This window comes from Papio anubis, chromosome 7 (assembly GCF_008728515.1).
Source record: "Papio anubis isolate 15944 chromosome 7, Panubis1.0, whole genome shotgun sequence".
Taxonomy (NCBI): domain Eukaryota; kingdom Metazoa; phylum Chordata; class Mammalia; order Primates; family Cercopithecidae; genus Papio; species Papio anubis.
This window is the reverse complement of record NC_044982.1, coordinates 126,897,892-126,916,417: the sequence shown is the minus strand read 5'-3', so window position 1 is coordinate 126,916,417 and position 18,526 is coordinate 126,897,892. Positions and strand designations below refer to the sequence as shown.

At 34.0% G+C, this 18,526-nt stretch overlaps 1 protein-coding gene across 2 annotated transcripts in view; it reads right to left on the bottom strand.

The window, feature by feature from the left end:
* VPS13C (vacuolar protein sorting 13 homolog C) overlaps positions 1 to 18,526 on the bottom strand; it is an 80,641-nt gene that overhangs the window by 47,082 nt on the left and 15,033 nt on the right. For both annotated transcript variants that reach the window (XM_031668573.1, XM_031668572.1), the window contains exons 9-20: positions 18,113 to 18,199; positions 16,673 to 16,822; positions 16,241 to 16,505; positions 15,465 to 15,625; positions 14,310 to 14,431; positions 13,507 to 13,801; positions 11,794 to 12,183; positions 9,481 to 9,585; positions 8,618 to 8,782; positions 6,967 to 7,095; positions 6,254 to 6,387; positions 4,516 to 4,642 (exon numbers count right to left, since the gene is read on the bottom strand). In XM_031668573.1, coding sequence (XP_031524433.1) covers positions 4,516 to 4,642; positions 6,254 to 6,387; positions 6,967 to 7,095; positions 8,618 to 8,782; positions 9,481 to 9,585; positions 11,794 to 12,183; positions 13,507 to 13,801; positions 14,310 to 14,431; positions 15,465 to 15,625; positions 16,241 to 16,505; positions 16,673 to 16,822; positions 18,113 to 18,199 — 2,130 coding nt within the window. The remainder of the gene's footprint in view (positions 1 to 4,515; positions 4,643 to 6,253; positions 6,388 to 6,966; positions 7,096 to 8,617; positions 8,783 to 9,480; positions 9,586 to 11,793; positions 12,184 to 13,506; positions 13,802 to 14,309; positions 14,432 to 15,464; positions 15,626 to 16,240; positions 16,506 to 16,672; positions 16,823 to 18,112; positions 18,200 to 18,526) is intronic.

Genomic DNA, 18,526 nt, shown 5'->3' with positions numbered 1-18,526 from the left:
AAGGATGCCCACTTTCACCATTTTTATTTTACATAGTGAAGTCCTAGTCAAAGCCCTTTGGCAAGAGAAAGAAAAAAAAGGCATCCAAATTTGAAAAAAAAAAAAAAAAGTCAAATTATCCTTATTCACACACATTATATTTAGAAAAACCTAAAGACTCCACACACATTAAAAAAAAAAGAAAAACAAAACAAAACCTAACCAAACAGATAAATTTGGTAAAGTTTCAGGATATAAAATCAGTATATAAAAATCAAATGGCTGGGCACAGTGGCTCATGCCTGTAATCGCAGCACTTTCAGAGGTCCAGGCAGGTGGATCACTTGACCTCAGGAATTTGGGGCCAGCCTGGGCAACATGGCAAAACTCCATCTCTACAGAAAAAAAAAAAAAGCTAGGCTTGATGGTGCACAACTGTAGTCCCTGATATTCGAGAGACTGAGGTGGGAGAATTACTTAAGCCTGGGAGGTTGAGACTGGAGTGAACCATGATCACACCACTGCACTCCAGCCCAGGTGACAGAGCGAGACTCTGTCTCCAAAAAAAAAAAAAAACAAAACCAATTGCATAGCTTTATGCCAACAACAAACAAACTAGAAAAGAAATCAAGAAAGCAATACCATTTACAATAGCTACAAAAAAAAAATATGTAAAATACCTAGGAATAATATTTGACCAAAATGTACAAAGCTATGAAACACTAATGAAGAAAATAAAATAGGACACCAAAAAATGAAAAGATATCCCTTATTCATGGTTTAAAAGAATTTAATATTGTTAAAATATCTCTACTACCCAAAGCGATCTACAAGACCAATGCAATCCCTATCAAAATACCAATGATATTCTTTACATAAACAGAGAAAACCTAAAATTCATATGGAACCTGAATAGCCAAAGTAATCCTGAGCAAAAAGAATAAAGCTGGACACATCACACTAACTGACTTCAAAATATACCAAAGTTATAGTAACCAAAACATTATGGTAATGGCATAAAAACAGACCAATGGAACAGAACAGACAACCCAGAAATAAATCATGCATTTACAGCCAACTCACCTTCAACAAAGGCGGCACGAGAATATACCAGAAAAAGATAGTGTCTTCAATAAATGGTGCTGGGAAAACTGGATAACCATATGCTGCAGGAGAATTAAACTAGACTCCTACCTCTTGCCATATTCAAAAATAAAACTGAAATAGATTAAAGACTTAAATCTGGGACCTGATACCATAGAACTATTTAAAGAAAACACTGGGGAAATGCTTTGGGACACTGGTCTAGGCAAAGACTTTTTGGATAAGACCTCAAAAGCACAATCAACACAAGTAAAAACATATAGGATTACATCAAGCTTAAAGGCTACACAGTAAAGGAAACAATCAACAGAGTAGAGACAATATACAGAAAGAGAGAAATTATTTGCAAACTGTCTGTCTAATAAGAGATTAATAACCAGAAAACATAAGGAACTCAAAATACTCCACAAGCTTGGCGGAGTGCTTTGAATTCCTTAAAAAAAAACAACAACAACAAAAAAAAAAACCTGATTTAAAAACAGGCAAAAGATCTGAATAGGCATATCTCAAAAGAAGACATACAATGGCAAACATGTATATGAAGAAATGTTCAACATTACTAAACACCAGGGAAATGCAAGTCAAAACCACAATGAGATTATCTCACCCCAGTTAGAGGCTTTAATTAAAAAAAAAAAAAAGATAGATGTTGGCATGGAAGTAGAGAAAGGGGAACACTTGTATAGTGTTGATGGGAATGTAAGTAGAGCTACACGGAAAACAGTATGGAGTTTCCTCAAAAAACTAAAAATAGAACTATAATCCAGCAATTCCATTGCTTGGCATATATCCCAATGAAAGGAAATCAGTATATTGAAGGGATATCTGCAGTCCCACATTTTTTGCAGCACTATTCACAGTAGCTAAGATATGGAACCAACCTAAATGTCCATCAATAGATGAATGGATAAAGAAAATGTGCTACATATACAGAATGAAGTATTATTCAGTAATAAAAAATTACTGAAATCCTGTCAAATATTGCAGCAATATGGATAGGACTGGAGGTCATATGTTAAGTGAAGTCAGTCAGGTACAGAAAGACAAATAGCACGTGTTCTCACTCATATGTGGGAGCTAAAAAAAAAAAAAAAAAGTGTATTTTATTTTATAGAGAGTTGATGTTGGTTACCAAAGGATGAGAAGGGGATGGGAGGGAACAAGAGAGGTTGGTTAGTGGGTATAAAAATATAGTCAGAAGGAGTAATATCTTGCGTTAGCTAGTACAGTAGGGTTACTATAGTTAACAATAATGTATTTTATAGCTCGAAATAGCTAGAAGAGAAGATATGGAATGCTCCCAACATAAAGAGAAATGTTTATGGTGGTAGATATGCCAATTACTCCAATTTGCTTATTGCACATTTTATGTATGTATGAAAATATCACATGTACCCCTCAAAAATGTAAAACTATTATGTATGAATTTTTAAAAAGAAAGAAATTAAAATCAACAACTTTACTTTGTTTTTACTTCCATTTGCTTGTTAAATCTCTACCATCTCTCTTCATGGTTGTAATTTTCTGTTAGCGTGGCTGAAACAGAACTCTTGTAAACAACTTACAGTTAAATCTTATTTTTTAATTTAATCTGAATGTTTTTATCTTTTAATAGAATTTAAACCATTTTCATTTACTGACATAACTGATGGGAAGCATGGTCTAGTAGAAAAAGTTCACAGACTTTGAAGTCAGATAGATCTGATTTTGAATTCCAACCAGCAGTTCAAAGTTCCTATCATAAGAATTAGTGATAATATATAAAAAGCATCAATATATGATATGTCCTCAATAAAATATATCTGTCATTTATTATATACTTTCTTAGGTTTCTTTCTTTTACTGTAATGGCAAAGTTTTACTTATTTTCATTTTCTCATTGTTTTGAAATTCCTTTCTCACTGATTTGAGTTCTACTAATTGACAGCTTTTTTAAAAAGATATAATCTTTATCATTTCTCCAATAAAATTTAGGATTAAATGGGATATAAATATATAGTATGCACAGAATATAGTTTCCCCTCTCCCCTTACACTTTATTTTGCTGTCTTTGTCTTTTATTTCACCTTGCTTTCTCTTATTTCATAGTATCATGTCTTTATAACTTAGTTGAGGATGCCATGCATACATTTTGAAATGCTGCTTCTGGTCCTGTAGTAAAAAATTTTTCAGAGGTACAACTGCCCTCTGAATCAACAGGATAATGCTACCTTTTTCTAATGAAGTATTTTTTTCATAAAGTCCATGTTGGGATTTTTTCTGTTTATCATACTTAAATGAGGAAAGATCTGTGTAAACCTAGTGTTTGCCAACAATGTATGATTTTCTTTGAACTCCCCTGTCATGTCCACTAGGGCCTAAGCAGAACTCCCTTCTTTGATCAACTGAGTGGACAAGAACATGAACAATTTCCTTGCTTATAGCTCAATTTTCAATACGTGGCAGACTATCTGCTGACTGAGGTGGAATCACCCTCTCTTCCTACTGTCTCATTCGCTAACACCAAATAGAAGAGGAACATTAAAAACTGAAATCCCTGACCATGCTGTTAACAGAATTCTTCCTGGATCTGCTTCTATAAGCAGACCTTTATATCTTCCTCCAGAAGGTCATTGCCACCTTCTCTCTAGTATCTATATGCTACTTACTGGGAGCTACAGTTGCTGAGTAGTATCAAATGTGAGGAGAGAAGAAATGAGGATAATTCAATAACTGCTGGCCACTTACCATTTTAAAGCAAAAGTCAAGAAAGACTTTTAACAGCTGGCATTATTGGACAATGAAAAACGCACAATGACACTATATAAACTCTTTCATCATGGAATATATTCATACAGAAACTGGATGATCTATTACTAATGCAGGAGCAATTCCTATATCAGATGAGAGGCTGGTATATGAATTCTTCGGGCCCTTTCAGAGGCTAAGAGTCTAAAAAACAACATATTTTATCAACTCAGTTACCTAAATATTGTTTCAATAAATATTTCACTAAATTTCTTACATGCGATAATTTGCATCTATCAGACTCCATTAATTAACAAAATATATAGCTGTGCTTAGGAAAACATGCTTTAAAAACTCATAGCCAAAAGTGGCAGAGGTATGCTCAAAATAAAGTTGTTTTCAACTTAGTCTTACAATTCCTTCATTTTAAAATTGGTAAATAAAAAAGGTGCTTTACTGGTCTTTAGGTGGGCAAGATAAAGCAGGTCTTTTTTTTTAAATTGTAATTAAATTACTTTGATTGATCTAATATAATATACTGGTTTGAACTACAGTATTTGCCATCTAAAGTCCAAAAGCTACTTATGCTGGAAATACTTCCAATTCACTTCTAGTTCAGTTAGGACAAGGAGTCATTGAAGATAGTTTCTCTACTTCCTTCACTGGCAGGTAACTCATAGAGCACTCATTCACATCAAATGATACCTTTAACAGATCATGTTCTCCAACATTTGCTGCATATGTCCATGTAAGTTTTCTGGTACCAGTAGGATCTGCCCAGGCAAAAAGTCGAGCTTGTCTTGGCAGCAAGACCATTTCTTCTGGTGACCCACTGAAACATGATGAACAGAGAGAAAATCAGAATTATCTTGGAGTTAAGAAATTCAAACCCGTAGTTTACTGAGGAGGGGATTAGCACAAAAGTCCTATGCAATTCCTTTGGTTAATAAAACACAACTCTACCTAAAAACAAGTACCCTAAAATGTCTAATAAATTAATGGTTTTTAAGCTTGGGGAAACAGAATATTGCCCTTTCTGAAGCTTCAATGCACTCAGAATTGATCCAAGTGGAATCATACCAATGGAATTCATTAGGGTAAACAGATTGCCAGATCAGAGTCCACCTGTAGAAATGGCTGTGAAGAGTAAATATCTTTAGTAGCCGAACTTTCACTCAGTGCTTAAATTTAAACATATTTTTTACAGACAGGGTTTTCCTATGTTTCCCAGGCTGGAAAGCAGTGGCCATTCACAGGCAAGATCATATTGCACTACAGCCTCAAACTCTTGGGCTCATGAGATCCTCCTACCCAAGCCTCTCAAGTAGCTGTGACTATAGGTATGCATTACTGTGACCAGTTAAGCTTTTTAATCAAATAAAATACTTAAGATATATTATGGGCTGCAGCAACAAAAAAAATTATGTCCATACCATTACTACACAAAGTGTGGTCTGTAAACAAGCAGAATAAGCATTACCTGGGGACTTGTGGGAAATGCAAAGTCCAGGGCCCCATCCAAAAGCTACTGAATCAAAATCTGCATCTTAACAAGACTCCCAGGAGACTTTAAAATTGATTATTACAGTTTAAGTAAAGTATTTGTCCATTTAATGCAAAAAATATTCCAGAGAACTGGGAGAAAAAAAGTAATCCAACTAGGTTTTAATCCTAATCTGTACTTTTAAATCTCTCACTGGATTCATTCCATTAGAGTTAAGACTAGGGAAATCTTTAAGAAATTTACATATATACACACATTTATATGTGTGTATATATGTATAAATATATATACACATATATACATATGTTAATATAAATATACACAATTTTATAAATAAAATTATTCGATATTTTAAGGGCTTAAATTCTCCACCATTAAATAACGACATCATCCAAACCAAATGACAGCAAAGGCAAGAACAATGAAATTCCTATCAGCCAATGCTATACATTCAACATCACTATCTACTCATCATCTTCTCATTTAACCTTCTACTACCCCTACCCAAAAAAACTAAATACAGATTTATAGGAAAAGGGTCACTGAGCATTACCAAGTTACCAGGAAAGGGAATACTCAAACAGGTTCACTCCCTTACCTGCCATTTTGAAATTTAAAAAGCTCTAAAACCCCAAAGATTTTTCTGGAAGTTTGGTGTCAAAACTCATTTGGCAGCAAAACCTGACCTGAATTGATATGAAACTATTAATAATTTCTATTTTTCCCATTTGACGTGAATATTCATCAGTTTTGCTGCAGAAATATTAATGTGTTTACAGAGGGTTATCTCAAAACATGTAAGGATATTAGACATTAACACCACGTGTTCCGTATCACCTTTCTAAAATCTAAAAACATTCTGAATATGAAACCAAAGTGTTTCCCATTAGTTACTGTGAACCAATAAAAGTATTTCCTATTAACTGTTTTTTCTCATACCTCTGTTTGTATGTGAGGATGTCCCATGGTGTATGGTTCATTATCAAGGCAGGAGCAGATCCCTCATGGTAATCAGAAAACGTTATGACAGTTGAATGTTCGGCAGTGTTTACATCCACCAAGATACCCCCATTCTATTGTAGGAAAGAAAAAAAAAGTATGTTTGATGTACTGGTTTAATCTACACTTACATATGGAATTTCAATATTATGTAAAACACAAAAGCTTTGTTTTCTTTTTTCTTTTTTTTTTCGAGACAGAGTCTCGCTGGAGTGTGGTGGCGCCATCTCAGCTTACTGCAGCCTCTGCCTCCACCTCCCAGATTCAACCAATTATCCTGACCCAGCCTTCCGAGTAGCTGGGATTACAGGCATGTCAACAATGCCCAGCTAATTTTTGTACTTTTTAATAGAGATGGGGTTTCACCATATTGGCTAGGCTGGTCTCGAACTCCTGACCTCGTGATCCACCTGCCTCGGCCTCCCAAAGTGCTAGGATTACAGGCGTGAGCTTCCCCACTCAGCCTGTTTTCTTAAGTTCTTACTGAAAAGCAAACTGGCTCTGATCTGTTACAAATATATGTTGGCATTACATATTGATATAGCAGGACCTTCAAATAACTACCAGTAAATTTTGATAGCATGGTTTACTGAAATATCTCAAAGCAAATTTTAAAAATCAAAGACATTTTATTTTAAAATATGAAAACTTACCAGATCTTCTAAGCTCAATAAAGTGCCATTATCCTGTCGGTTATAGAAGAATGGTTTGGAAGATCCTTCACAGCCCACCACTCTCACACAAAGTTTGCCTGACAAATTTTCAGGCCAAAATGGAAGGCACTATAAATATAAAAGTTATTATCAGTCTTAAGGATAACACTGTAATATAATAAATAAGACATTAACTAATTAAATTTTCAATTCTGATTCTGATCTTGATTAAATTATTATGAAGCTTCTAAAAATATGTCCTCCACATCTCTTAGTAAGATTACTGACAATACAATGACTATGAAACCAAAGAAACTGCATCAGGAGAATACAGATATATTAGTCTATATGTATTTATGGTATAATTGCAGTATGAGAAACTGAAGAGTCTGTTGATTAAGAATTATAAAATTCATTATTATTTAAAAATTGTATTTAAAAATTATCATCTCATTTGCTTTTGTGTATATCCACTTTAATTCACTAATACACGATGAATTCTTTCACAGAGTATCTTATCCTAAATAAACCAGAAAGACAACTGAACGCAGAGGAAAGAACGCCACAGACCTTGCTGGAAGTTCCGACACCATCCTCCTAGATGTCTGATATTAATCAGACCATATACTTACTTCTTTAAGCCTCAGTTTTTACTGAATATTTCATTCCTAACACAAAATGTCCTTCTGTTATAGAATACTAGGTAAATTCTATTTCTGAATAAAAAATACTACTGTAATCAAACCCACAGCGAAGATTAAAAAAAAAAGAAGCATTTATTTGTTGCTGAGTTTAAGGAGATCATTCTAAGTGTCTTGAACACACCACGCTCTTAGAGCTTTTGGTTCATATTGTAATTAGAATCCCTCCTTTTCAGTCTTTTGCTAAAAATTTTAAAAATAATTTTAGAATCTTTTTTACACAGTAGAAAGTGACCTTCATCCGGAGAGTCAGCTGGTTTGGTTGAAAACTCAGTCAAGATCAAGCACCAGTGCTCATCTTTGCACCTGTCCTCTTCTGGCACACATTCCCCCATTTGCTTCACCTCCTGGAATCTTACTGAGCATGAAGAGCTTAGTTCAAATCCCACCTTTTCTGTGAGACTTTTATCTTTTGATCTATAACACCATGTTTTCAACTACCAATGACTTTATCAATCTTGGAAAAGTCTCCTTTTCAGTAAAGTGAGAGAGCGGAATTTTAGCTAATTTTCAAAGAAATTTCCAGCTCACCTATTCAGAAATTCTATAACCACCTATAACTTAGCATGTGCTATCTATCTCTCCATGTGCTGACTTTTACTACTCTTTTAAGACAATAGCTTCTTGAATATAGAGACATTATCTTGACTATGGAGACACCATATAATACATAATCTCTATGTACTTTTTACAGTACATAGCTACATTCTACACATATAGGAAGAATTAGAAAAAACTATTAATGATCTAGACTGGGCTAGTGTAAGTATTATCAAAACTTTTCTTCTTTTTTTAAAAATATAGTATGAAAAAAATCTTTCAAAGCTGGCTGTCATATTTCAACACATAAATATGATAGAGTCTGAAAAAGAGGTATATACAATTCTTATTTAGATGTCAATATTTACTTGTATATTTTAGGAACCAGTTGTAATAAAGAAAAATGTTACCTCTGAAGAAGCAATATAGTTCCATTTATTAGTTGGCATTGAGCCATCAGATGCAATCTCGCCAACTTCTAGTTCTAAAGATGACTTGTTTGCAATGGTACAAAAGGGAGTCAGGGTAACTATTCGCGAAAGGTTGAAACTGCTCATTTTGATGCTAACACCAACCTGTGGAAAGGAAACAAGCTTATTTTCCAGTTTATTCAATGTCTTTGAAATACACACACATCCCCTCATTCACACACAAACTTCTTAACATATTTTAAAATAATAATTCTTAAATAAAGCAACTACAAGTTACATTCTACTACAGATTATCGTCTAAGAAAAAAAAATTTTAGTTCCTTAGTTTTGCTCCATCAGAAACAATTCAAGAAATATCAATTAGTAATTTAACGACTTGTAGTGACAGACTTAGTATGTCTAGAATTCCCTACTTTTTAAAATTTCAAACATAAATTGCTTTATAATTAGTGTACAAGTTTTATTATCTGTTATTAGTAAAATAAAAATTTTGAAGTAGTAATAAAATAGGTTAATTGGCATCAGATTACTAAAATTTTCATACTAGTCAAATTTAAGATTTAAGAAATGTCTGGCAAGGGGTGGCATAGAATAAGGATTCTACCATACTGTGAATATTTACCAAGTTGCTCACTTGGATGGATTAAACTCACTGTCTTAAACTTAGACAAATTCAGGTTTTGCTCTGGTATCAGTGACCATAAAAATTTGTAGTGATAACAGCCCTCCCTCCACATTATCACTTTAAATTCAAATTTCTGTACACTTTAGGAGCCAACTTGTTTGTTGAACTGTAGAAAAGGTGAATGGAATCAAAGGTAAATGAGGAAGCAGAATCTTACCAGGTACTCCATATTGTTGGCAGGACACTTCACACATCCATAACTTCCCACTGTATCCAATGAGAAACTACTGGACCAGGCACTAGTTGAAATTTTTAATTGTACCTATACCAGAGAGCACATATCGTCATATAAGCAACCTAAAACACTATAATAATTTTATTTGAGAGAAAGTTGCTGGACTACTAGAAATTTCTTTAATACTGTGGGACACAGAAAAATATAATCAAAGCCATACTGCAAACAGGTAACAGAGCCACAAAAAACTCTAGGGAACAATAAAACAAAAACATAGTTCTGACTTTCTCATTCGCCTATGCAATGAGTATAGTAAACCTAGATACCAATGAGATTCTGTATTGTTTTTAAGAAGAATTATAATGCAAAATGATGTTTTCCAGTGATAGACTTATGATACACAGCTAACAAATCTTTAAAGTCTTAGCATATAGAGAATTTATGTCTTTAACATTATTCAGCAGACGCTACATTAAAGACATTGTGACAGGCAGAATGGAAGACAATAGGACACAGTTCCTGTCTTCAATGAGCTTCCAACTAGACAGACTAGGAAATACATACTAAAAATTATGATAGAAGACTCAATGGGATAAGAGCCATACAAGAGGCAAAAAATGCTATCGAGGTGAGAGGATAGTTTACTTCTGATTCTGGGATTTAGATAAAATTTTATAGAAGAGATCAAACTGTGCCCTTGTATTAATCTCACCCTCATCCATCCAATTAGTTTGTAAAAAACTTGAGGACAACTAGAGGTCAGACACATAAACAAGCAATTACAATACCACGTGTTAACCAACACTCAAAGAGAGTGGAGTTCCCAAAGCATCACCTGTTGGAAATGCAAAGTCTCAAACCATATCCAGACCTACTGAATCAAACTGTAGAGACAGGACCCAGTAATCAGCGTTTAAAACCCTTCAGGTGCCAGGTGCAGTGGCTCACACCTGTAATCCCAGCATTATGAGAGGCCGAGGCTGGCAGACCACCTGAGGTCAGGAGTTCGAGACCAGACTGGCCAACATGGTGAAATCCCATCTCTACTAAAAATACAAAAATTGGCAGGGTGTGGCGGCAGGCACCTGTAATCCTAGCTACTTGGGAGGTTGAGGCAGGAGAATTGCTTGAACCCAGGAGGCGCAGGTTGCAGTGAGCCAAGACCGTGCCATTGCACTCCAACCTGGGCAACAAGAACAAAACTCCATTCCCTTTTTTGTTTTTGTTTTGTTTTGCTTTTTGAGATGGGGTCTCACTCTGTTGCCCAGGCTGGAGTGCAATGGCACGATCTCAGCTGACTGTAACCTCTGCCTCCCAGGTTCAAGCGATTCTGCCTCAGCTGCCCGAGTAGCTGGGATTACAGGGGCCTGCCACCATGCCCAGCTAATTTGGTTTCACCAGCTGGTCAGGCTGGTCTCGAACTCCTGACCTCAGGTGATCCACCAGTCTTGGCCTCCCATAGTGCTGGCTGGGATTACAGGTATGAGCCACTGAGCCTGGCCAAAACTCCATCTCATTTAAAAAAAAAAAAAAAAACCTTTAGGTGATTCTAATATACACTGAAATTTGAGAACCACTACTCCTATAAGAACACGGATGGGATGTCTAGGCCCATTTTAAATGGTTAGAAAATCTTCATATATATCAGGCTTGAGCAGAATGACAAATGAACAGCAGATAATCAGGGATGATGAGGAAGACAGAAAAAAAAAAAAACAGGGAAAGAGGCACTGTAGGCAAAGGGTGCAGCATATACAAAAGCCTAGAGGTGAGTCCTTGAGAAAGTGTGTGGTGAGGGATACCAAAACATGAGCCTGAAGAGGAAAGAAGGGACCAGAGCATAAAGGACGAGGCTTAGGCATTAGGTTTCTCTCCCAAAGGCCTGGCTGAGTGCTTCACACATAGGAAGACTCATCTAATATACGCCAAATTCAATGGTAACTTCTTTAAAAATGCCATTTCATCACCGGTAAAGTAAATAAATTCAAGCTATTCTATCTACTATACTACTACTACTACTACTACCACTACTACTACTACTACTACCACTACTACTACTTCTTCAAGAACAGAGGTAACTCTATAGGCATTGGAGAAAAAGGCAACTCAGTCTCAGGAAACCTATTGGTTCCTAACATCCCACTTGATTATGCTTTTCTTAAGTCTCCTTGAACCTAATTCATATCAATGGCATTTAGCAAATAGGTTAGCATGGTTTTAGGGAAGGCAAATGACTCCCAAGTTTCTAGATTAGGAATTTATCTGCTTTAACTTATTATGTGAACAAAACCACACCTTATTTTTAGTAAAAATGTTCTTCTTCTTAAAAGAGAATAAAATAATATCCCTGAAATCAGCTGGATGTTTCACATGAGTATCTTCTGAACGATACTGAAGAACCCGGGAAGTCTTGTTGATTAGCCAATAGGGACTAAAGACAGACAGCACCATCCGGCTGCCAATTCGCCTGACATGGACTGACAGGTCAACTGTCGTCACTTCTGTGGAGTCAGAAGAAAAACACACAGGAAAGAATTCTGGAAGTGTATCACGTATGCGGAAATGTCCATTCCAGTTTTTGCCCTGGTATTTCATCAGGACTAATTCCATTATTTCACCACTGATTCTTGAATGCAGAACATCAGCAGTACTGCCTTCTGCCAACTCATGAGTTTCTGCTGTTCCCTAAAAACAAACAAAAATTTGCTTAGTAACTTTTTAAAACCTCTGAAATAACAAAATTCATATTTTTCACAAATGCTAAATAACCTACCAGATGCAGGTAAACTGCTAAGTCTTCTGTGAAGTACCAAGGTTACATTTTACAAATGTCCAGTACTCACTGAGGACTAAAAAGAAAATACTACACCATAGCCAAAGGCAGAAACTGATTTTGGCCATTAGGAGACTAACAGCCTAAATTTTTTGTGAAAAAATCAGGTCTGTATCAAGAGTCAAAGACTAAATTCAGGAAGCCTGGCTGTTGTCCATGAGAGCTATGTCATTAAATGAGCCACTGAACTGCCTGGCCTTCAGTTTTATCCTCTAATTATAGACCATGCCTAATGGTTCCCATATGAATGGAATAAGAAAACTACTCTTATTCACTTGTCAGGTAAAAAATTACTCTGACAAGTTATCTAAGTAAGGTGGAATTACTTGAAAAATGAGTAATAACATATAAACCAGGTTTCCTTACTAAAAACCCCTCTTATATAAACACTATTTAATTCTTACAAAATACTCTTATATAAATACTATTTAATTCATTTTATTAATTTTGTCTCCACAACTCAGGAATGGCTCATTGTCGGATTAAAAAACATGTAGGTTCCAAACACTTTCCAGATTTTAGTATTTTAAAATATACCGCCATATAGAAATTTTAAAATATTTATTATACAACATTACTAGAAAATCTTTATTACTTCTTAAGACAGAAAGTAATTATTTTTTTATTTTCCAAGGTTTATTTTCAACAGAACCTTGAAGAAATAATCACAATGTTGACTTTAAAATAAAAACTTTAAACTAAGATGAAATATTTTCTCATTTTTTCCTCTATTTTAGTTAATGGAATTTTACTTAATTAATAAAGAGATGATCATGCTTCTTAATTTAAGGAAGATGCAGTAAAGAGGCAGGGATCAAAAAGCCAAACTGCCTAGGCTCAAATCCCAGCTCTACCACTTCCTAGCTACGGGACCTTGAGCGAGTCACTTAACCCATTTCAACTCAGTTCTCTTATATGTAAAATGGGCCTAACAACAGTACTTACATCAGGAGGTTATTATAAACAGTAAATAGGCTAGTACATGTAAAGTACCCAGAGCAGTTCCTAGCACATAGTAAATGTTATGCCAGTTTTTGCTATCATTAGTATTATGAAGGCATTACACATTACACGTACACTATATAAAACACTGACCTCAATTAAAAATGCCATAAAACAAAATCAGAATTTACTCTGGGCAACAATAAAAATCAAACAAAATGCAAGAGACATACCTCAAGTAAATATCTTAGAGAATATGGGAGAAGATTCCGCAAAGTGAGAGAAGGATAAAGATGAATAATGTAAGCTACATCCCAGTCTTCCCCATGTGTACATATGTAGCTTAATTCATCAGGCAGAGCAACTGTATTCACTATGAGAGGTAAGAAGCTGACTTCTACTGATGGACACTGCAACATGCATCTGACTTCCCTGCTCCTATGAAGTTCTTCCTTCCAAGAAATGTAAGTGGTGGATTCCTTGTACTGATGCTCTAAGATTCCAGCTGGCTGGATAAACAACTGACATCTGCAGAAGGAGGAAACAGTGACAATAAAGTTTTGATTCAGAACTTAAAAAAAAGAATCTCATTAAATCTTCCTGACAACCCTACAAGATAGGTGCTATTATTCCTATTTTTACAGATATATAGATGAGGAAACCAGGGCTCTAGGTTAGGAAATTCACCCAAAATCACATAGCTAACTTATGGAGGAACTTTCCTAAGAAAAAACAAAAAACAAACAAACAAACAAAAACTCTGTAAACAAAGACAACTTAAAAAATTTTTTCATTTCAAATACAAAGGCGATCTAATAAAAATACTCAGAAAAATTCTGATACCAAATATACAATAAAGAATTTTCACCTGATAAATTCAATGATAATATAAATGTGTATCTCAATGTAAGACTAAATTATGTCTTAAAACTGGCTTTTACCAATCTTCAGATAATAAAAATATGAAGTTATTTTCCAGAATATAAATCCCCAACTCAGTACATTTAAAGTTCAATACATTTCAAGAATTATCTACCTATATGAATCTAAAGGAACATGGAACTCCTCTTCAGGTCTGGCTATCCCAATGCGCTCCAATAGCTTAACATTCTTAACAAATTTATAGATGATAAATGCAATGGAGAAATGGTTTTTGATCTGTTGGACAAAAAAAAAAATACAAGTTTTTTTAAAGATATGTAAGTTCGAAAGAAAAATGAGAGCCACAAGCAAATACTTTTAGATCTAAAAAATTTCAAACTCAATATTGGAAGATATTTTTATTGGCAATTGAAAAATTTTAGGGTATTTAAGTGCTACATACATTAAACATAATGTTTATGTGGCAGTTGAAAACTAAGATATTCAAATGCTCCATATATTATAAGCTTATGTTTAGTATTGGTCTATATTATCTTTCAAATATGTATTATTCTCTGAAGATTTAAGCCATTTTTTCTCCAAGACAATCTTTTCTCAATGCATCATGTGTAAAAACTAAACAAAAATGGATAGCAAAAAAATCATGAGAAAAATAGTACAACTATCTTTTCTTGACAACAGTCTGTTATGCATTGGAACAAATAACAAACTAAAAGATAACAATGTCCAAAATTTGAAACCTTTTCATTTTTATCTGATGTTACAGGTAGGAAAAAAACGTTCTTTTGTTGACCATATGCTGAAACCTGTAGTAATACACAGAAAAAGAAAAACTTTGGATAAAACCTTAAAAGTAGAAAAGATATTTACACAGATTAAGATGCTAAAATGTTTTTCAGAGGAATAGATCATTCCAATATGCCTTCATACATACTTGAAAAATATAATCCAAGTGACATACAAAGAGAATGGAATGTTTCCTAACTACAATTACAATAATCCTCGGTTCTGAATATTTAAAGGAATATACCAAAAAAGCTTTATTAATTTTAAATTTATCTTAACAGACAGACAACAAAAATGAGCTTTAAGTAAACAAAACTATAGACATTTAAAATAAATATTACCAAAGCAAGCTGGACAGTAAAAAGAAGCCATTTCCATTTACTATTTATTTCTGAATAATTACTATTTATTTCTGAATAATCAGTATTGACCTAATGAAGTTTTACTATATTCCTATATTCAGTTAAATGATTTAACATTTCTTGATACACTGAAAGGGATACAATTCACTTTGAAGTATTACCTGTAGAGGAGAGCGAAGAGTAATTACTTTATTCCCTTCAGTTGCATCAATCTGTACCAAGACAGAGTCAGAATGACTGGCATTGGGATTCCGTACATTATACAATCGCCGTCCAGGTCTGGCCACAGGGATATTTGCAACTTCTGTATATCCATGAGGTACTAAGGCAGTGCATAAGTGAAAAGAATTCCAAATATTAATTTGCCAATGTTTCTCTATGACAGAATAATCATTAGTACCTCAAAATAATGATGAGTATTTTTCTTCATCACTAGAAATGATCACCACAAATTGCTTTTCTAAGACTCATAAACTAAAAAAAGGAGACCAGTTACTGTTATAAAATTTTTGACCGAAAACAATTTTTCTTGGGGTTTTGAATATAAAAACAAAATCCAACTTATTTCTTATTCTCTCAATTATACAGCAACAATCTTTTTCTTTGTCACAGTGTCAATACTGTAAGACTTCTGAATACAGCTATTTTCTCTCCTCATTAAACTCCAATCTTTTTAAAAATACATTATATATATATATAACATACATTATATATATGTTATTTAAGGGCATAAAAATAATCTAGTTTTGTAAAGTATTTCTTAATAAAGTTTAATTTTCTCAAGTTTAGAAAACAAGAAACAAGAGGTTAGCAATTATACGTTTCAAATGTTGTATCTCCAGATATCTGCAGCAAAATGTTTTTTCACATTTTATTAAAAATAAGCCCACACCAACAACTGCTAAGATGCCCTTAAAAGAAAATAAATATAGCTTACCAATGGTCAGAGTGAAGAAGGAGCTTTCTTGACGACTCAATATAGATAGGTTCCCTTGACTTGAAGGTACCATGCTGGCATATTCCAGTTCCAAATTCTGGCCAGCATCAACATCAAAAATATCACTTTTCTCTGGGAAGCCCATTACTCTGAGATTACAATTGGGCTTCACTTTAATGGGAACACCTACAGCATTTTTTACCGTAAAAGGAGCTCTGTCCTTTAAAGAGTAGTCAAAAGTAGAAGCAGTGCCCTCTGAAAAACCCTGAAAAGGAACATATCATCACAGTTAAATTTTTGAAAAGTATACATTATTTCCAAAACGTATACCATCATTATACATTTTTTGGAAGCTAATTTTGGTGACAAAAAAATTACATGTTTCATTTTTAAAATTCCACTTGAAATATTCTAAGCAAGATTCAGACATACTTTTGCTAAATTGTTGAAAATATTAAGACAACTTTTTGATATTGTTATATTCATTGTATTTCCTGAAGAAATATGAATTGCCATTTGTGGCTCAGGAATAAAATCATCTCCTGGCAGCAAACTTTTATCCTGAACTGGGTTCTTCTTTACCTACGAAGAAAAATAACAGACCAAATTTAAATTATTAGCCAGTTGATAATAAAATAAAAATGCTAGAGTTCAGTTCTCTTAAACTGATCACTTTATAGTAATGCTTCACAAAAGTCTTATTTTCAAAAATATACCATGCTTCACTTTGATTTCATGGAAATCAGCATTCATTCTTTCAGGGTATAGTCCAAGCATGGGGAAAAGTTTAGAATTATGCCATGAAATTACTCAAAGCCAGCTACAATATTTGTCTCTTATGCATTCCTCAGAGCACAGCTATTTATTCAGTGTCACCCAACTGGTGATTATGTGTTGATGAGCAATCTAAGAGGACCCTGAAGTCTAAATTGGTACTTATTAGAGGTGCCACCTGGAAATGTTTCTTTCTGTTTTTTAACCCAATAACACCTTCAAATAAGTAGTATTAATATAATAAACACTTAACTAGCCATCAGATTCCATCAGCTTTTGTTCTAGTAGCATTTCAAAAGCCTTGTAAAACATTCTTTGTTAGCCTCCCTATGCCAGAGAAAGGCAGGTCAGAAAAGTATTCTTTATTGAGAGGAAATTGGAACACAGGTTAAGTGACTTATCTTTAACAAAAGAATATGTGGAGTCAGTTTCAGTGCCCAACTCCTTAGTAAGGCTGCCCCAGAGAAGTATGCTATGACAATTTCTTAACAATATATGACTCTCGTTTCTTTTAATCAAGAAATAATGTGCTTCAGTATCTAGGTTTCTGAGGTGTTCTCAAAAAATAACATAAAAAGATAACACAAAAGAGTTCATTAACAATTCTCAAATATTCTGGTCTTACCCTTAAAAATCACTGATTACACTAAAGAGTTTCATTTATGTTGTATCTAGCAATATGTACTCTACTAACAATTAAAACTGAAAAAAATTAAATATTCATTTAAAAATAAAAATTACATGCTAATATAAATAACATTTTTAATCAAAAATAACAATTTTAAAAATACAGTGAGAAGAGGAACATACACAAATCTCTTTACTGCCTGCCTTAAGGGAAGACAGATAAATTCTCGTTTCTGTTCTGCATTCAATCTGTTGCAATATCACATTCATGTAGTCTCTGGAAAACTCCACTATACACTCGTAAGAGAATGAGAATGAAAATGATACATGAAAAGAGTTCTGACCTCATGGACAGAGCCCTTAAAAGGGCTTCAAGGATCCTAGACCACATCTTAAGAATCACTGAACCAAAAACTAAGAATGAATATGCATAGTATCATTCTATCCAAAGATATTTTAAGATTTCCTTACATGAAGTCTTAAATTCCACTGTCTCTTCCCCTCCACTCTCTCAATCAGGGGCTCCCAGACAGCATGGATCTCACTGTAATAGTGCACCTGGAAAGACACACACAAAATTATAAGACAGTCTTTTGGCTTTAAATACATATTTCGGTAACCAATAGGAAAACTATTGAGTAATTAACGTTATATATCATTAGCCATTTAAAAAACCCATCTAACAATATATAGAGTGTATTTTCCTTTACTTTCTTACTCTATTGTCATAAACAAATTATTTAGCAAATCAATCTTTAAAAAATAATTATCAAAAAAATACATTGACAAATTAAATGTCAGAATAAAATATCTATTCACATATGTACTCATGGTGGCCATGTACAAACAAGAAAAGTGTATACATCTTAATTCCAAAACTGCACT